The following is a 21,181-nucleotide window of genomic DNA, read 5'->3' on the forward strand; positions in this document are numbered from 1 at the left end:
TCATATAATCAATGATTAGTGCTTTGATTTGAACCTTTATAAGGCCACGATTACACTATAAAAGTTTTATAAAATAACGTTTATCAAACTTTTATAATGTAATCCTAGCCTTAAACGGAAGTCTGTCAAAAACGGAATATCATTTCAGTCCCTTCGTACAGGTTTCACTGTAATTGATATTCCACAGGTACAGTGGTGTCCAGCAATTCAATACTATTCTGTGTACGACGTGTGTTGAACTGTGGGGCATGTTATCCATATGTGTCTATCCGACATTTGAAAGGCTTGCGGCACACACACACACAAGAAGCAGGTAGCTTCATTTTGACACTTTTAAGTTAAGTACTTCTTGTAAAAAAAATAAATATATATATATATATATACAGTATTTCCTTGTTCGTTGCTAGACAAAGGTAACTCAGCAGTTTGTTCCCAAGTCTCTTAATAGATAGAGTAATAATCGTAACATCGGGGCTAAAAAGTGGGGGGGAAGGGGTGGTGTCTTCTTGGTAGCATGAAAGAGAAATGAAGCCACCCGTTCATGCTGCAAGCCCTTAAATTTAGATCATCCGGGATAAACCAAAAAATTCTTACGTCGAATTGCGAAGAACTACTGTACTGGGAAGGGGGGCGGGGGGTTGAAACCACGATTCTTTTACAGGCAGCAACGGGGGGAGTTCCAGTCCTCCTCCTACTTCACAGAACAATATCGATGATTTAAGTATTAGGAATTCCGTCTAGATATGATTGAATATTGGTGGTCGGGGGAAAAAAAAATCTTGTCTCTTAGCAGCAGTGTATGTTTTAATGTGGCATCCCCAATGTTATGCGATGTCACTCGATAGCTTTTATGAACGAGAAAAGGCGTTTGCTTACCAGAAAGCCATGATGAGGACGAGAGCCACGATCGTCGACTGAACGAAACGACTAGAGCAAGAATTTACTTGATAAGACAAATTGCATTTTCTCGACGCCGAGTAGTGCGATCTTTTCCTTGTCTTGGGCGTACCAACTCGGCTGAAAAGACACGTTCGTACGAATATTATTAGCTAATCTTGGAAATATTTGGCAACTCAATTTTTATATTGCATATTGCATCAAGATGTGCCCCCCCCCTAATTTTTCAACGGTGCTTCCTTGATCCTCATCATATATAACTGCCACAATGGAAATCAATAAACATTCTAGAAATTACCACACCCATTTTTAAGAAAAATATTTTATTTCTGATTTTGTGCGATGATATTGCTTTTGCTCCCCCCCGAGATTGAAAATAATAATAAAAAACAAGGAAGACAAATATTTTATCTTTTTTCTATTGTTTATACAGCACGCATATTCCTATACTATTTCGAAAAAACAGGAAAAAGCGCTCTCTTCTGTTATCAAACTTTCAACAAAAACTTTCTCCGCCCACTGGCAGTTGGTCTGAAAGGTTGGGAAGGGTGTGGGGTGGTTATATATGGAAAACATGTTATTAGAGGCAAAGACTTTTTCTTGTTCTCAACCGTACATGCACCTAGTACGCATTCCTCTGCGGAATATTTAATGAATCGGCACATGTAGAAATGTGTTGTGTGAATGTATGTTATATGTATCCCCCCCCAACGTATTTATATTGTTACAGTTAGGTTTTTTGTTTCGAGTTCTTGCTGATGTTGCCATTTGTGTCCCTTATTTTGAGGATGGTAAATGCCTGAATTTTTCATTTAAGCATGATGCTGAAGCTCTGCCTGCTCTCTGCGGAAAGACCTTTTTTAAATGGAAACTGGCTCGCATTAGGCAAAAACTGCCGTACAGAGCTAGCTGCGCTCGGCATTACCGAAATGGGGGGTTTAAAGGACGCGAGATATCTTTGAATTTTTCTGCAGTGAAGGGAATCACGTGATGTTATATATACATCTCGACAGATGGCAACAACAAGAAACAAACATAATTCTGACGACAAAAGTACGTTAAGGTTGCGTATGCATGCGTAAATGTGATAAATAGGTTATTATACCTATTAACGGATTATTATGCATGTTTACCAATCGTCTCGGGAAATTTGATAAATTTATCACTTTTTTACCGGTGATTATACATAGTAACCAAGTGCCTTTGGTAAATTTGATAAATATCAAAAAATTCCAAATGAGTCTAGTATGTGTGTGATGAATATAGTCATAACCCAATATAATGATAATAAATTTTACGATCGTACCCCGATGTAGTATTGCACCTACATCGGGGTACGATCGTAAAATTTATTATCATGTATGGTATATCAAATAGTACGATGTATCATGTTTACCAACGACGCGACGTTTGAGTGTTATGCATAATCGCCGGTAAAAATGATATAACTCTTTTTTAGTACTTGTTAAATTTATCACCGATGCTTGGGTACTATGCATAATACCCAGTAAAGTACATAGGTGGAAATACACGTGAAAGTTTGGGGATGGGGGCATGATGATGATGATGATGATGAGATGATGACGTCAATTCATATATACACATACACATTAGAACAACAGGTTCCACCTGTGACGATGGGGGGGGGGGCGCAACCCATGCCCCCCGTATCTCTGCCCATCTAAAAGTGATAAATTTGGGGAAACTAAAGAGGCCTTTCACACGGAGCGGATGCGGATGCGGACACGGGTCCGGAAGAAGTTTTAACAATTGGAATATACTGCGCCTTTCAGACGAGCCGAAAAATCTCCGCACCTAGGGAATGTTCATGCGGGTCCGGACGACGTCCGCATGTGTCAAAACCTAAGTGCGGGCTCCGCATCCGCACATAGAAGTTTTGACAATAGGTTTATTCAGAGCTATTCACACGATGCGGATGCGGAGCGAATTCATCCGCATCTTTGGCTACTTTTTGAAGGTGATTTTTCACGGAATTTTTTTAATTATTTGCCATAAATACCCTTAAAAACTCATATGATGGTCCCTGCTCATTAATATAATGTACCCACATACGTCTATCCCTCCGTTTCCTTCTGAGATTGAGATATAGCAACTTTAACGGCCTTTTGTCAATTTAATATAATAAAACCTGCCAACAAGGGAAACTGACGGGACCAAAATTATAAGCCGTTCTGTTCATTACGAATATTTAATTGACTACATACTTTAATAACTTTTAAATTTAATTTAAAAATTTAATTCTTTTCTTTTTAAATTTTTAAAATTATTTAAAAATATAAATATCTGAAATATTATTTTAAATATTTGTTATTTTTTTAAATTTTTTAACTGTTAATTTTTTTAAACTTTAAAAAAAATACTTTTATTAAACAACGTTATCCCCGTACGACGTTCACTCAGGGCCGGATTAAGTCGTTTGAAGGGCCCTAAGCACTTGAATATTTTTGGTGGTTCCCCCGATACCTACAAGTTTATTTTACTCGATATTCAGTCTATAAACTGAAAAAATGAAATTTTATGTTTCAGAAGTGAGACTAATCTAAGGATGGGATTTCACTCTAAAAGGTTTATGAAAGTTATTTTATAAAACTTGAAAAATGTAACCAATAAACACATCTGTTACATTCGAGAGAACTTAACTGATCCGCCTATTGGTTGAATTTTTCAAGTTTTATAAACGAACTTTTATAGTGTAATCCCGGCCTAAGACAGAATTGTTATGTGAATATTTCTAAGCACAGACATTTTGAACGTCTCCACCCGTGAATTCCCATCTCCTGAATTTTTTTTTCTTTTTTTTGGAATATCAAATGTTTTGGATGTTTTTGGATTTGATTTTTCGAACATTGGATGTTTTTTGAATTTTTCTTCCATATTTTTCCGAAAAGACGGATTTTTTTTTTTCAAAATATTTTGAAAATATTTGAAGACATTTTCTCCCATCGACTACTTGTGAGGATCGGAATGAAGACATCTTTATTCCCATATTCTATGTGGCTCTAGATTAAATCACCAAAGAATGCCTCTAGGCTGCCTATGGGCACTGAATCAGGGGTGAAGGAGAAAAATAATTACAAAAATTGCGAAAAAAACAGTTTTTATGCACGAATCTTCAGTGCTCGTTTGAAAGGGTATGCGGACCCGCGTCCGCATCCGCTCCGTGTGAAAGGAGCCTTACCAAATGCTCTGCGCTTATGCACAATAATATTTATTGCATAATATAACCGGATTTTTTATCGCAACTATACACACACACACACACACACAACACGCTCCTCGCTCCTTGATGTACCAATTAGTAAGAAAATTCGTAGAGGAATATGTACAATGCATGGGTATGGTTAAGTACTAGTAGTCACATAGCACGTGCTGCACATGCGCTTTGCGTCAAGCGCTCAAAACCACTCGTACAAATTTCAGAAAATTGTTCAAGAAAGAATTGTGTGTCTCGTTGTCGATACTCGTAGATGACCCGCTAGGTCGATTGAACACGAGTTTGGAATTCCCGATCGGTCAATACTTCCAATCAATCATCATTTCGATCGATCGAACGATCTGATCACGAATATACACATAACCGAAGCATGCGTAAGGAAGGAAAAGAACTGAGCGATTGAAAATCTCTGGAAAGGATCGGATGAACAGGAAAAACAAACTAATAACGTACCAGTTAATTGGCAACCATCGATGTTTTTTAGAAATTATATTCGTAAATTTGACTGATTACGTCACGTATAAACAAAAACAAAACTACTAAGTAGATCGATACCGATGCAGTAAAAAGACGCGTTATCACGGATGTAAACAAGCAATTTAAACATTATTATTATCACAACAATTACCTTGCGACGGTAGACGTAGATTTGAGGCTGTCCTTGCGTTTGATGCTCGTCAGCTTCTTATTGATCTTCTCCAATTCGTCGATCCTGTTTTCAAGGTTGTCTGTGACTTTGCAGAGTTCCTTTACCGCGCCAACGTTTTCCATGAAGATTCTTTCCTGAAAATACGAACGAAGTGTTCAACCCTTTATTTAACCCTTTGACGATCACGGACGAGATATCTCGTCAAAATGCAAGTGGAAGAAATTCATTCCAGCTCTCACTGTTTTTTTTATACCTTTTTTCTCATCATCGCGAACTTTCATTGCAACCCTATAAACCCTATGAATGGAAGTTAATTTTTTCCTCCTCGTTCTCTCTATACTCCTGTTTGTTCATCTTCCGCATATAATGCATCTTGCTACTCTACATATACTGCATATAAGAGAGAGAGAAAAAACTCGTTGAGGAGGGAGAGGGAGAAAGAGTACTATCTATAATCTCTATATTTATCCATACAGTACTTTTTTTTCCTTTCTACTTCTTTTTTTCCTCTTTCCTACTTCTTTTTTCCTCTTCCCTACTTTTTTCCTCTTTTCTACTTCTTTTTCTTTTTATATTCTGCTTCTTACTTTTTCTAACATGCGTGAACAAGGAAACCTTTTTTGCTTTTAGAATTATCACTGGTACTGCAAATAGGGATTGTCTAAATTTGTTGCCAAAAGCCTGTACGTGAGGTGGGGGGGGGGGAGAAATATACACACGACCCAAGAGCCGCTCCTGGAAATGATTACATAACAGCATAGTAATTCCATTAATATGTTCAACCTGTTGCTCGCAAGCACCAAGAGTGCTCGGTGCTCCTCTCCGATTTCGCGCACACTTGATCAACGCTTCCATTAAACACCCTGTAAAAAAGCATTCAAAACTTACAATTGCGCAGATTTCAGGCAACAGTGTCAAACATATGACATATGACAACCATATTTTTATGGGCATCTTTTTATCAGCCACCTCGTTGGGCATTTTGCCTGTTGTGGCGTTGTATTTGTATTTGTATTTGTATTTGCTGTCAGGGGGGTGCTCTACGTTTGATGATGGGCGAATGCAGTGCTCGCGACTCGAGAAATATTGAAGACCCCCCCCCCCCCTTCATTACAACGACAGTCCCAATTTTAACGATACGTCCCAAATTTTTCTCTATTCATCCATTATAACGACGTACAAAGACCATTCCTTCCAATACAACGTCCGAACTCAGCTCTGCCCGCTTTTTTTTGCAAATATATGTACAAAATCTGTGTTTTTCATATGGTAAAAATTATCTCTGGCTTTGACCCCCTGACGTTGGGGGAATTCCGTACATCGGTGCGTGCATGTACGTATATATAATGTCGCCATATTTTTTTATATTGACGACGTTACCTTGTTGACGACGAGCAAGTTTTCGACGAGCTTCTCATCCTGGAGGAGTACGTCACCGGCTTCCATGACGGCTTCCGGGAGCACCGTCCGCACTTCCTGAGCTATGACACCAGTGTCAGTCGTCCCTTGGTCCAGACCGACTTGCTTCGCGAATTCCGGAAGATACCTGTAGCGGACTATCCTGAGGTTCGCAACGTTCTTCAACTGCTCTTTTGTATCCAGCTGCAAGTAACAGACAGAGGCATCACATGAATTCCATGTTGCCATCCACCACTAACTTTTTGAATGCAGTATTTTTTCTAACGTATCAGATCAGCGTGTCACTTACTTCTTGGATGTCCACTTTCGCCCTCGCATCGGAAGGCTGAACGATGTGACCCGTGACTTTGATGTTCCCGTGGACGACGAGGGATTCTTCCGGCCGATCCGTGTTGATCCCTACGCGACCCTGTCAGAGATAAGGGGAGGGGAAAATACAGGGTCTCTCGAAAATATTCACAGGAATGAGAATTTTTCTATAGTAAATGGCAGATCGAATTGATTCTCTCTCGAGAACTTGATTGATGACTACTTACCCCGTGGAATATGGATTCGGGTGTTGTGCCTTTCTGCCAGGATAATTCCATGTCGTTTTCAAACTGTCCTGGGTTAGATGCCTCGAGAGAAAGAAACGATTATATAAAAGCTGACATTCATAAACAAATAGGTATAGCTGTAATATAAAATTGCTGAATTAGGATATTTTCAGGTGCACAGTAAACAAAAACAAACACGAAAAAATATAAAAGACAGAACAGAAACCACCTATAAAGAACAACACATGAACACAATAGTCATATTGGGCCCCAAGGGACATAACGTCCTTCCAAGCAGCCCTATGGATTAAATTACCATATTTTGCCCACGGACCCTTTGTGCCTCTAACACGAAGGCTAGGGATCCCCTTCGCCGGTCTGGTAAGATTAACCCTTTTAACGGGTTTTTAAAAATTTCCTGATTATTCATTATAACTGCCAAAATGGGAATCACTAAATCTTCTAGAAATTGCCACCTATTTTTCAAGAAAAATATTTTTTTTTCCGATTGCGTGAACGGATGAATGCTTCCCCCCCCCCGAACACAAAATAGTAATATTAATAATAAACAAGGGAAGATAAAAAAACTATAATTTTTTTCTGTTATTTATGTGGCACGCATAATCGTATAATACATCGAAGGGAAAGGATATTATGGTTGAATTTTTTTTTTGTTTATGACATAATTACACATCATCAAGTGTTCGAAACACCAGGGATCGCATGGATCATGTTGGCGATTACAAAAAGTTATTCAATGTGACATGTCAATATTGAAAAACAAAAAAAGCAAATAAACCAAAAAAATTACAAATTTCGAAATTCCAAAATTTACAAATTACAATTTATCCCCCAAAAAAATTCCAAATTATTATTGATATTTTCCCTTTGTGTTATCAGACTTGGAACAAAAGCTGACTTCACCCACTGGCAATTGATCGACAGGAAACGGGATGATATGTTATCAGGCAAAGCTCTCTGTACAGAGCTAGCTTAGCTCGGGATTGTGAAAATTCGTCTTCTTAAGACGAGATTCTCTTTCTTTCTCTCCTCTCTCTCTCTCTCTCTCTCTTTCTCTCGGGAATGCCGCTGTATGGGTAAAAGCTACGAACCCCTTTACAGAATAATATGTAGCTTAAAATAATGTAAAAACAATAACTTAATTTTTAGATCATTCCATGCTCACGGATCCCGGAAACCTTTCCGAGGACCTCCGGTTGAGAACCTCTGTAATAGAGAGTGTAACGACAGTGACGTCGAAAGTCAGAGCTAGCTCACACTATTTTGTAACAGTTCTCATATTTTACAAAAGTCCACAGAGAACAGACAGATCTTCAACACGATACTTACGCAAGACGAAAAAATTCACGCATCGACCATTTTTCCTTCAAAATATGGAAGACACAAAATATGGAGCACCACTAAGAACTTGAAACAATCATAACTTTTAACAGGTCTGTGGGACTATTCGAAAAGATAAGGTCCCACGCTAAAGGCGTCACGACTAAAAAGACGCCACGCCAACCAACACCCGACTAGTATAAAGTGCCCTCTATAATAATGATTTTGTAACTCGTTACTGCAGAATCTTTCAAAGAGTTTCTTTCAAATTGTGCGAATTTTTAACACTGATCCGTCCAATGGTTACAGCTGCAGAATACATGCTTCCTAACAGACCAAATTCTGCTCACCCTGCTTATTTATTATGTTATGAAACACTTACTCGAACGATGATCTTCTCGGAGGAATGTGCAACAACGGGGTAGGTAGTGTCTTCGTTGTCGCCGGAGGAGACGTGAGCGCACAGGCTCACGACCAGGAAGAAGAACCTCTGGTCCGGGTTCGGTTTGCCCTTTTTACGCATGTTGTTAGACGTTGTCTCGCTGAAGTGGAGCCGGCCGACGGTCGTCTTCGTCACCTGGTCCGGTAGAAGTTCCGCGCTGAAATCACCAAAAAAAGTACTTTCTCTGTAATGAACTCGATTTGGCAAACATAAAAGTTTCCAGCATACGTACTATATTCTGTGATGTTTCTATGGGCAGATTTGCGAGCGAATCGAAATAAAGATAATACTGTTTCAAGGAAAAAGATTTTCAGGATATTAAATGCTGAGATGAACTTTGGAAGTAAGAGTTTCCGCAGGGGAATTGAATCTTGGTCCTCTCACGATTGTGGCAAGCGTACTAACACCTGTACCCCCAGAGCTTTAACGATTTCTTTCTTTATAACACGCACAGGAGCGTGATGCGCTGACACTAGAGACATAGTAGCCTCCATTAACTCAGCGATAGCCCCCGCACCTTCAGGTGTTGCATTGCAACGGTAGATACAGGCGTTGCTTTCTCAACATCTTTCTCAATAACAATACCGGAGCTCTTCAACCATTTTCAATTCCTGAGCACCGTTTTATTCAATAATAAGACTAAAGGCACTCATCTAGCAACTCTGAAATGGGTTCAAATGCTAATGAGTTTATGCTAATTCTTAAATGTGGTGTTTAAACCATTTGAGAGAGAGGATCATCAAAAATTCTATTTTAGTGAGCGAGATACAGAGAGCATATATACATGTATTGTACTCACGGAACTGGCTTAAATGGTTTCTTGCTCCTGTCCGACTGAGACTGTTCCACTTTGATCATCTGCGTCACAGACTCCATCTACAGAAGAAAAATTCCATTTTGAAGATGAAACGCGCGCAAATGAAATTTTAGCACTGATTCACATTGAAAATGCATTTACGTCTACTATTTACGAACCGGTAACACTGTAGTTATATATGATCCACTCCGTCAGTCGGTACGATGGTGTTGCTTTGCCCAATGTAAAAGCATCCGCGTGATTCAAAATGTGCGGAGTCGGATGTCCCTATATTAGTTGGTTACATCGAGAGTCCCAAGGCTCTCGAGTCTAATGAGCTGGTTTGCGAATCCTGGTTTTCTCAAAGCAGTGCCGTCTTATCGCATGGGCCCACCCGGGCACGGCCCAGGGGCCTCACAAAAATGAGATCTGGTGGAAATTTTCGAGACTGTTTGGTAGGGCCTCAGAAAAATCAATTGACCCGGGCCCATGATACTCTTAAGACGGCTCTGTCTCAAAGGACTCGGATCAATATCTTGTCCCGAGACGTCAGAGGATAATTCGCACATAATATGTCCAAGAAAATAATACTTCGAATATTCGGCAGATGGCAGCACTTCTTGAACGCATAGCCTTCATTCCTCAGACACAAACAACGTGTTTGGTATACATTGCATAGCAAATTCCGTTCTTTAGAAATTCCTCAAAGGAATATTTATGCGCTGCATGTTCGATTTAGCAATAGTAGCTTCTCTCTTCCTATTTGGGAGATAGCAGCACACTCTGAATCAAACCTGCACGATCTTCTGAAAGCAGACTTTCAACGCGGTACTCACGTACTAATATGAAAATTCGGGAATTTGTCATTTTCACTTCAAGATATGAAAGACAGATGGCAGAACTGCTAGAACATGAAACATGCTTGATTCTGACATCATAAATATGTTAGGGTAGGGGTGCAATGCTGTGCTTGAATTGTTTCGATTGCATAATTTTTTATGTCGGTCAGTGAGTCAGAAAATAGACAGCTTGATCAAAAAAGATAGAGAATGAGAATAAGTAAAAGAAAGTTCTATATTACTTTGACCCCGTGGAAGTGAAGAGCGAATTTGTCGATGGCCATCGTTCCTTCGGGAGTGCGGATGTAGCACGGCTTTGACGTCGCCGAAGAGTTTTGGACGTGCACCGTCACTTGAAAGTGATTCTTCTTCTGACAAACGAAAGATTCGTCGGCGTTGCTGTAATTGAAACCTTTGTCCGCATCAACTCGAAAGTGAGGTGGTGTTCTGCCCGGAAAGAATAATTCCCACATTAGAACAACAAATAACAACACCGACGAGCTCGTTCAACGCCATTTGAAATGAATTGACTGCTATACGTATTGCGGTGGTTTTTTTTATCCAACTTACATGTCGCTCATGTCCCTGTCCAGAAGTTGGGCCCACGTGCTCTGTTGGAATGGCTGAAACCGTATGCACTGATATGTTGCATCGGCGAACGGTGACCCACGGTCGTTGAGGGTCACGTCTATGTTGTAATCGTCGTCGCTGGACGCCGCCAGTATGGAACCTCCCTGTTCAACTGCTACTGGCGTGGTGGCTATAAAATAAACAAATTTATTGATGTGACGCGCTTTGCGATGGTACACGTATATCATCTACCACTGGTAACACTTGTAGGTGAAAATTAGTGAGTGATGAAATGGAGTGTTTTTACCTGGCTCTGTCTTGATGTGCACGGCTTCGTTCATCCCGTTCCGAGAGGCCTTCGGAGACTCGGAAACTTTTCTCTTTTTGAAACTCGAACCTACTGTAGGGCTTGAAACGTTTTCGTACAGCATTTCTTCGCCGCTAGAAATATAATGCATAATATTTATAACATAAATACAGCAAATATATGAATTAATTCGACTTTGCGGGAAAAAAAGTTTCAGGCACGAATGGGTAAATGCTTTGATAGGGTACTCAATTCATGTTTCATTAATTTCTCTCGCGAAAACGAAATTGCGGACAAGCATCGAGCATTCTCTGCTTGCACTATTGAGCACTGCGACCGTAACGCTTGCAAGCAACACAGGTTGAGGTTGCCTACCGTATGTCCTTAAACGCCTATATCAAATTGGCATTAGTGGAATGTTAATCCTTAAGGAAGAATGTTTAGTATATTTTGAGTATCGGACGAATTTGGCGCTCCTAAGCACCGATCATTACTATGTTCATGAGTAAGAGGTTGAAGATGGGTTTTGCTATAGAACCCTTGGAGAATTCTCGCCAATATTCATTCCCCCCCTCGACAAAAGAAAAAAAAACATACACCAATTCAATCGGAAAAAATCGTAGCAGTATAGCAAAATGTAATACTTTTTATTGCAGGGAACATCAAAGCCTTCATTTCACTTTTACGTTCAGCGTATATATGATCCAAATAAGGAAAACCTCAGTGGTTTTGAAGTGTAGTGGTCTAGCGCTGTCATTCGGAATGTGGAGGTACGGTGGTTTGATTTTCCCTCAGCTGAAAGTAGAATTTTTCCTCCAAAATCCCACGTCTTCATTGTATTCAGTTGTCTCTATCTTTTATCTTCTTCATTTTTATGTCTGACCGCGGTGGCTGTTTCCAAGCGTTCGCTTCAATACCTTGTAGATACCAGGGTTCGTAGTTACGTCGAGAACTCTCATTTTATAGCCAAGTAATCAACGGTAATGGCCAGCTTTTGCAGCCGAGTCTCACCTCCATTGTGGGTTGAGGTGAATTCACATAATGAATTCTATTCTGGGTTCTACCCAAATGTTAAGTTACGTGCTTGCATTACCCGCAGTTCACTTCCACAGTTCGAAGTTAAATGTGGGTTAACCTCGTTACGATCACGGGCGCGATATTAAGTTCGAACACCAGTGGAATAAATTCAAACAAGTTCTCTGTGTTTTCCTTCCGCTCTCTTCATCATTGTGAAGATTTATAGCAACCCTATTATCACGATTGTCTATTATCTATGAAAGTTGATTTTTCTTCCCTTTCTTTCTTTACATTGTATCTTTTTCCTATATACATGTAAGAGTGAAAGAGAAGTAGTTGTTCACCTACGTTGAGGGTGGAAAGGGGACGAGGGTGGGAAAACTCTCTCATCTCTACATTATCTATTATACTTTTTCTTTTTGTATAGTTTTCCTTCCCCTTCTTTCTTTTTCCAACGTGCGGTTAGGTTAGGACAAGGTTACCATATTTATCGCCGATTTGTTAAATAGAGGTAATCTTGATTTCTTGCGAAAACCTTGTACGTGAAGGGGTTATTAAGCATGAATTGAGACAAATAGATAGCCAAGCAGAGTAATACTTAGAATAAAGGGGCTCGAGGTGTCCACTGGGCGGCGTCATCATCGCATGAGCATTCTGCAGGTTGTTGGCTATGACCGACGGCAGCACAGTCTGACTCAGGTGATTCAATAGCGGTGCTCCCTGGGGATTGATTGAAGAGATCGTGAGAAGCGGTAAAGACGTCGAATGTGATGATTGCAGAGCGACGTTCGATAAAGACTGCAAATAATCAACCAATAAAATAACATAATCAAAGGGATGTCTCAAATCAAAAGTTACGCGGCGTTCAATCACATATTTATTTTAAAACACATTTAAATTAACTGGTTACAACTTTAAATGAGGTGTGCAAACTTGCCAAGAATCACATCTGCCGATTGGAGAAGAAAAACGGTCCTTTATCAAATGAATTAATTGAAAATGAATTAATAATTTTTATTGCTTAGCCTTTGCTTTCTGGTCTGCTCAGTAAGGTTGCCAACCGTCAAAAATAATGGCGAGAAAGTCGGAATTTGAAGAAAATTTGCAGCGTCGGAAATCACACTTAAGAGAGAGAGAGAGAGTCTAAAGCTGCGGCAAGGTTTTATAGTGAGACATCTTTATTAAAAGTTATATAACAGTGAATTTTGCTCACTTTCAAGCTATAATATCCATTTAAAAAAATTAAAAACTTTTAAATTAAACAAATTCAACTTATCATAACATTACTAATAATGGCACCAATGTATTCGATAGTTTTCATTTTCATCTAAGTTAGAAAGTTAGAATCATATTATGCAAATAGAAATGCACAAAACGAATGAGTTGAAAGAGAAGACTTTCATATTCGACGTATGTGTAAGCTGGAAATATTTTATCCAGAGACAAAAACCGAGACATCGAGTCAAATAAACGAATCCCGGTTCGGGCATGAATGTCTACTAACCTAATACAAACAAATTCCCTGGAAGGATCATGCTGATCCCTTGGGAATACGTGAAGACCACGCTATCTTTATAAAAAAAAGTAATAATAAATGCAAATCGGTTTCTAACAAAAAAATGAATTAAGTGAAATTACTATGAAAACGTCAAGGTATTGTCAACCCAGACAAAAAAAAAAAAAAAGCACTTATGGTTATCTGGAACATATGTGCCTCGCTTTAAACCAGGGGTTATTAACCGTATGTGTTCCACAGATGCCAATAAGATGGCCAGGAGTTCCCCTTGCCAATATGATGGAGGCCACAGATCCCTTTACCTAATAATAATGTAGATATAGTAAATTAATGTGCGTTTTAAAGAGCTACTACGTCATGGGCGGAGATACGGGAGGGGAGTATCTTGGAGGCGTCAGAGGTGGAGTTGACTGATCTGATCTAACGTATATGAGTAATATGAATTGACATCATCATCATCGTGCCCCCCAGCAATAATGACCGTGCCCTCCCCAGACTTTCAAGTCTATCTCCACCTATGCACTACGTGTGTCGTAAGGAAAGGTAAGATATGTCACTGTGGCGTATTGGTTGGTGCACTTGCACGGATTGCAAAAGGATCTGGGTTCGATTGCCAGAGGAGATAACTAGCTTTTCTTTCCGTAGTTCGCCTCGGCATAATATTGAGAAAGTCTCTTACCTGATATTAATTGTTTTCTCATTCAAGTTCATGGACAATATGGAAATTCTGCAAGGATTCCCTAGGGATCCGTGGACCCCTGATTAAGAAAAAATTCTCCTAAACCAAGCAACACTCCGGTCTATCGCCCCAAGGGTGAATTTACTATTGTTTCTTCCCTTTCAGGGGTAAGTGAGTTGTATCGAAAGAGTGTGTTTGCTCTTCACAGTTTTGCGTGAGTATATATTCTAGCGTGTGAAGTATCGGAGACGACGCGGGTTTCCAGAATCTGAAATACTGACGCTCTATGTCTAATACCCTTAGGAAAGAAATGGAGAGCAGACATTTGTGAAAATTCTCTCTCTTGAAGCGGATTTTAAACCTGCTTTTTCTACTTCCCATGCAAACAGGGCTTAAAAGATTACAAGATGATAATGGTTTGAGTGTTATTAGTTCTCAGTTAAGTGCTGTCATTTTACCATCAAAATCAACGAGATGGAATGAGCAATGAATTTTTGTTTCGGGTACGCCACTGGATGGGTCAAATCCGAGATTCAATCCATATACTGAAGTGATAGATAGTCATTCAAAGACCAACGTGAAAACTGTCAGCATTGATCGATCAAACGTAATCAAAAAAGAGGTAGTTTTTGTTTTCATGACTCTGAATTTTTTTGTCTGAACGGTGACGGAGCATGGAAAACCGATGACACGACAATCATATCAATTAATCAACCCCCCCCCCCCACACATCTGTAAGAGATGATGAAACTTCGGTGAAAGATGGTAATAATTTTCCGAAACATTCCGATCAAAATCAGAAATCAGCTCCGTAGGTAGGTGATCAGTGATTCGTTTCGTGGTTACTCACCGTATTATGATGATGGAGGTGATGGTGGAGATGATGCTGTAAATGAAGAGGCGACGTATTTGTAGTAGTCGATGAATTGAGACCACCAGCATCGTGAGCAGTGGCGTGTTTGTTGTTGTGGTGGAGCGCTTGCTGGTGAGCGTAGCGCTTACCAGACGGCGGTACCTCGATGCCGTTCTGGGAACTCTGCTGAAGTACATCTATCGATGTTCTTGATGCACAATTCAATTTCGGATCTGCAATATTAAAATAAACCATACGCACGTTGTAATAATTAAATTTATATTTAATGAATAAAAAAGCAATGGGATGTAAAACGTGTATTGATTAAATGCATCAACGATCCTTGCGAATATTCAAGAGCAAAAAAGCGCTGTCATATCAGTTGGAAAATTTTAAACAAGAGCTGTTTCTATTTTCTATAAGGCGTAATTTTGCGATGTGAGCTTCCGAATCTTCGAAAACTTTCGAAAAGGCTGCGAAACCTGCAGCTAAATTCCTCCACAGTGGAAGTTACAATGGAGGGAAATACAGTCGAACTTGGTTGATTCGAAGTCCAAAATCACCGGAGAAAAGTTGGAATTATCCAAAATATTGAATTATTCAATAATATGGATTAATCTATCCAGGATCAGCAAAAGGACTACATATAGGTTTGACTACATTTATAGGGTGAAAAAACATAGTCGGAATTAAGTGGTGTGCAGAGTTCCGATATACTCAAGTTGAACAATGGTAGAATGGACATTAAATTATCACATAAAAGATTGGAGAAAAACAGAATTTTAAAACTTTTATTAGTCATTGAAAATTTATTTAATAATTTGATCGAGAAGAGCATATATCCAGGCTTCTTGCAGAATTTTTCCAAAATAAATATTTGCTCATTTCAAAGTCAATTTTTTCCCTCTAACTTCGAATTATCCAAAAAGTACGAATTAAACAAGAAATTTCAACATTAAACTAAATAGAAAACTCAAGAAGAATTCGTAAATGTTTAAATTATCCAAAATTCGAATTAACCAAGTTTTTTTTTTCTCGAATTACCAAGTTCTACTGTATATTTTTTTTGAGGAGAATATCGTAAGGAGTGTTTCACGAACAACATCTGAAAGAGATAAACTAAAGAAATAAATTTGGTTCTAAGAATTATAAAATATTTATCAAGGGAAGACGCGAAATTCATCTTATAGTGTCATAACGTGTAAAATAATAACTGGAGAGAATGTATAAAAAAAAATTATACGATGGATATGTTAATTAGTAACATGTGCACCTTTCTCTATTATTTTCGACTTTATCAGTCGAAAGAAATTTATTCCTTGATATATGAGCGAAAATTTGATGAGATATCGATAGTTCAAATTCTTGATTTTTGCTATTTTTCAAATGCTAAGATGACCAAGTCGTAAAAGAAATATGCAGATAGTTGAGGGAAAAAAAGAGAAAAAGGAAATTCAAGAGCTTTAATTACTTATACGTCGATGAATGTTACTGGATGAATTTCGTTTTATACGTCGGGGATTTTTTTTAATGTGTCGGTTTTTTTTTTCTTCTGTCAGAGATCGTACAAATACAGCGATACCTCGACTACCGAACGCCTGCCTCGGCTTTCGAGTTTTTCTGCTAACGAACATTTTTTTCGTGTTTTTTCTGCCTCGGCTAACAAACATTTCCGTTGATATGGAAGCATGCGCTAACAAAAAACAGCAGTGTCGTAAGCTGAATTTTAGCGTCAATGATTGATTGACTCATCACTCTCGAGTCCGATTAACTCATGTCCCTCTCGGAATCTTTTTCCAGATGTATCTACACTTATTTTCCTGAAATTCTTTGAACGTGATTCATTTAAAGTGAAAGATTCAGAAAAGTAGAAAATGCATTGAAAAAAAAAAAAAAAAAAGAGCCCACGTTTTCATATTACGCGTTCTTTCTGTGCAATTTCTTAGCATCAGACTGATGAACCGTCTGGACATTCTAGGAGCATATCTTTTACATCTACATGTATCAGACACAGAAATGAGATGACCAAATCGCAAATGGATAGGGAAACCTAGGAACTCGACTGGGTTGTGTCAACACCCGAGACCGTTTTAAGAGGCTCATGGGTTCCCGGGTAAAATTATTTTTCCGAGGCCGGTAAATAGACCTGGATAAAAAATTACCTGCCTACCAATTCATATGTTTACTTTCAAAATTTTAACTAGAGTTCATTTTCATGAGGCACCATATTTTTTTCCATGCGTTTAGACGGCTATGTCAACACCAGCTTTATTAGACAAAAGCTGGTGTTGGTTGTGTGTAGATAGTTTAAAATAAAAGGATCTCTAATATTCTCATGTGTTCCTGTAAATTCCTATTTATATAATTTTGAAGCTGTTCATTTTAACCTTATTATTTCGTATTAAATATGATTAGCATTACCTTCGTGAGGTGGTGAAAATGGTGGCTCCGATCCCGAATCCGGTGGACTGTCAGGCAAATGATGACTGAAAAAGACAAAAGGAAAGATTAGTAAATTCTTTGTGTAATAAGATGATTACGAATCAATAGCAATTATCATTCGGGGCTCATGATAACCACAGCTCCCAATCCCACCCCTCGGGATTAAGCCATCTCATAAGATACCATGTAATATTTGGAGATTCTAACCCTTACTCCAAGGAGCAACGTTGCTCACTTTGCGGAATACTGATCTAAACATTCAAGCACTTCTTTGTGATAAATTTTTTTAAATTGACATTGGAATGTTGATGGGCTTTGCCTCCATTGATCTTGCCCAGTGATTCCCAACGTGGGCGTGTACGCCCTCTAGGGGGTGATGGAAAGTGAGGCAGGCGGTAGAAGCTACGGGTGTAACATAGGATCCTATGGGTGAGATTGCGTTGGGGGGCGATGGGAGAAAAACATTTCTGAAGAACGGGGCGACGGGTCAAAAAAGGTTGGGAAACTATGATCTAGCCCAGTGTTTCTTAACCCTTTTTTGCCCGTGGCCCCTTTTGAACCATATTTTTTTCTTGTGGCTCCCCGTCTTACCCAGAGTCTTCAACTCTCACCTAGAAGCAAGATCCTTTATACGTATTGAAATGGTTTTTCTAGTGAATTTATACTGAACGAAAATTTATCAAAGAAAATTGTCCTCTAGACCACTGGCCTATAATTTATTCATCTCCCCGCTAGTCCGAGTTCTATTCAGGACCGTCTCAACATCATGCCCCCTAGGCAAAGTTATGCTATGGTAGTTTCGTACTTACCTAGAAATAAACAGCCTACATATTTCCTACTTATTTTCAAAATTAATTGTACTATACAAAATATCATAAGGTGGGGTCACTTATGGACATGAGGCCCCCGGGCATGACCCCTCACAAGAGTGGGACTGACAAAGCTGCAGCCCGGGGCCTGATATGGTTTTCATAATTTTTTGTTTTCACACTTTAACATAGAGGAGGGAGTCGAGTCTGTGAAAATTCTAACCGGGGGCCTGCGAATAACCCCATCCTAGGGAACTTGTGACAAAATGTAGGCGGTGAGGCCCGGGTGGATCCAAGCCCTAAGACGGCCCTGGATTTACGGGTGGTTTCGTTGAATTCTATAAGTGTATAGTCACTAATATAAAAGCTTTATTTCTTCACACCTTAATTTTTCTTCTTAGCTCTCTGCAGCCCTCCAAACCACCTGTCATGGCCCCTTTCTCCATTTTCTTCCGTGGCCCCCTTGAAGTATCTCAGTACCACTGGGGGGTCATATGACCCCCCGGTTGAGAACCACTGATCTAGAAGAGTTGATCAACTTTGCCCAAGAATATTGAGAAGACACCAACGAATAAGGCAAATACACAAAAAATAATAAGTCCTAATGCATTTCGACACCAATGGGTGCCGTCTTCAGAGGAAAAATTTAACCACTAGTCTCGCTGACCGAGTTCCCACTTGGGTTGAATACCAAATCTTAACGCTCGGTTGCTCAGCGGAAGAAGTACGTCTGTTCACTTCAAACGTCGTGGTCAGAATGAAGCTGTGAGCCTGCGTGAGATACTAATGCAGCGTCCTGATTGGACATTTACAGAATAACACTATTCCGCAAATGTCCAATCAAGACGCTGCATTAGTATTTTTATTATTTTTTGTGTATTTGCCTCATTCGTTGGTGTCTTCTCAATACCACTGATCTAGCCCATTGGTTACGAAACTTTTAAGCCACGATTTTTTTAAGCCCAATTAACTACCATGTATAATGCAACAGTTAAAATGACCTACCAAGTTCTTTGCTTCCGAACTCGGAAGACAGATAGCAGCATTTCTTAAACGCATAAACGGGCATTCCTCATACACAAACGTCACGTTAGATACTCTCATTAGATTTTTTTTTAAATTTTAACAAATTAATTGAGAAAAACTTTTTAAACAAATCATTGCGTAAATGTAATGTCAGTCAAAAATGGATGGAAAAGTAATGGCATCGATCACTAACGGCAGGAAAAAAAAAAAAAAAGCGCAATTCTAGCAATTAAAATACAGCGATAGCAAATGTGATTTACTTACGGCTTGGTGAAGTTCGACGAAGAAATAGTTCCTCCTCTGTGTCGGAAAGACACAGACCTTCCAAGTGACGCGCCCGAACTGATTCCATGAGGCAACTGAGATTCCGTCCTCAACTGTGAAGTCAACGCTGAAGGCGCATCGGTCGTCGTTGCTATAGTTTGGCCACGATTCGAACCAACGACGTACAGTTGTTCCTTGACGGACTCGGACGACAATTTCAGATCACTACTAACCAGAGCTTCTTGAAAGTATCTACGTACACATAAATACAGACACGTTCGATTAATTTATTGTTGTCATGTTAATCGTCTATATATAACATAATATGCTCAACCCGTGACCCGCGGGCCAGATGTGGACCGTAACGTCGAGCCTAATTTTGTAAAAAATGAACTAAACGACGAATTTACTTGAGTGATCCGCGATACAGTTCCAACAGTTTTAGTAATAGTTGGCCACTTGCCTTTGACAATTCTATTGTCTATAATAGGCAACCTTATTTGCCTTCCACGAATTTTCTGGCTGTAATTGACTTGCCTTTGAAATTTTTGTGGCTGTAATTGGCAACTTTACTTGCATTCGACAATCTCAGGCCAAAATCCCTATGTATCCCGCCTTCCCGTATTTTTATTAAGGGAATGTGGTCAACCTAGCAGGATTTTATCGCATTGTGCAATGCACAATGTGCATATTGATACTTTTCTACCGGAACACCTTTTGCTGGCAAAGTGGAACCCCTCGGTGGGCGTCCCTGCCCTAAATGTATTGTTTGAAGTGCATTGGGGGAGGAGGCTAGTGATAATGAGATTTGGCACTAGGATTTTTGATACTAAGAATGTAAAGTGTTAGACAGATACTGCCAACTAGACGGGTTCCCTTAGAACGTCACATTTGTTTTGAGCCTATGGTACTGTTAAGACTACCCTGAGCTTAGAGCCCAAGTAATCCTTTTGTGAGCAATCCACAACTATCCCTCCGCTAATGCTCAGCAACTAATCGGTTTGAACACAAGACTGCTTTTTGCAAATTTAATTATATAAACGAAAATTACTTTATAGGTACAAGAAATATCAGTCACGAGCACCCTTCTTCAGAATGAAATCATCCTCGTGACAACCCAACACGTCTTATGTGGCTTGAATAGGGTGGTTAATTGAAATTACACGAGTACGGAATCCGGCACAAGTATCGAGCACATTTGAGTGAGCACTGAGGTGTTCGTGAGCAGCGCATTTATGATGTTTGGTATGTATGTTACGGTAAATGTGATAAACCGGTTATTATGCATACTTACCAATCGTCTTGGTAAGTTTGATAAATTTATTATTCCTACCAGTGATTATGCGTAATACCCAAGAGCCGTTAGTAAATTCGATAAATACTTGAAATTTATTGCTTTTATCTGTGATTATGCATAATACCCTGGTGTAATTGGTAATTTGATAAATATGAAAAAAATGACAAATGGGTCTGGTATGTGTATGATGAATATAGTCGGACCCCGATATAATGATAACGAATTTTACGTTCGTACCCCGATATAA

The 21,181-nt window shown here is 39.3% G+C and overlaps 1 protein-coding gene across 3 annotated transcripts in view; it reads right to left on the reverse strand.

The window, feature by feature from the left end:
- LOC149083024 (myelin regulatory factor-like) overlaps positions 1 to 21,181 on the reverse strand; it is a 112,657-nt gene that overhangs the window by 17,040 nt on the left and 74,436 nt on the right. For all 3 annotated transcript variants that reach the window (XM_089236122.1, XM_089236123.1, XM_089236121.1), the window contains exons 3-16: positions 19,638 to 19,889; positions 17,518 to 17,582; positions 15,094 to 15,329; positions 12,647 to 12,846; positions 11,032 to 11,165; positions 10,725 to 10,914; positions 10,397 to 10,601; positions 9,319 to 9,395; positions 8,460 to 8,676; positions 6,737 to 6,817; positions 6,490 to 6,609; positions 6,162 to 6,383; positions 4,761 to 4,915; positions 877 to 1,017 (exon numbers count right to left, since the gene is read on the reverse strand). In XM_089236122.1, coding sequence (XP_089092248.1) covers positions 877 to 1,017; positions 4,761 to 4,915; positions 6,162 to 6,383; positions 6,490 to 6,609; positions 6,737 to 6,817; positions 8,460 to 8,676; positions 9,319 to 9,395; positions 10,397 to 10,601; positions 10,725 to 10,914; positions 11,032 to 11,165; positions 12,647 to 12,846; positions 15,094 to 15,329; positions 17,518 to 17,582; positions 19,638 to 19,889 — 2,295 coding nt within the window. The remainder of the gene's footprint in view (positions 1 to 876; positions 1,018 to 4,760; positions 4,916 to 6,161; positions 6,384 to 6,489; positions 6,610 to 6,736; positions 6,818 to 8,459; positions 8,677 to 9,318; positions 9,396 to 10,396; positions 10,602 to 10,724; positions 10,915 to 11,031; positions 11,166 to 12,646; positions 12,847 to 15,093; positions 15,330 to 17,517; positions 17,583 to 19,637; positions 19,890 to 21,181) is intronic.

This window comes from Pholcus phalangioides, unplaced genomic scaffold (assembly GCF_987345545.1).
Source record: "Pholcus phalangioides strain wild (caught in Gottingen) unplaced genomic scaffold, Ppha-v1.0 ptg000009l_1, whole genome shotgun sequence".
In the NCBI taxonomy this organism is placed as follows: domain Eukaryota; kingdom Metazoa; phylum Arthropoda; class Arachnida; order Araneae; family Pholcidae; genus Pholcus; species Pholcus phalangioides.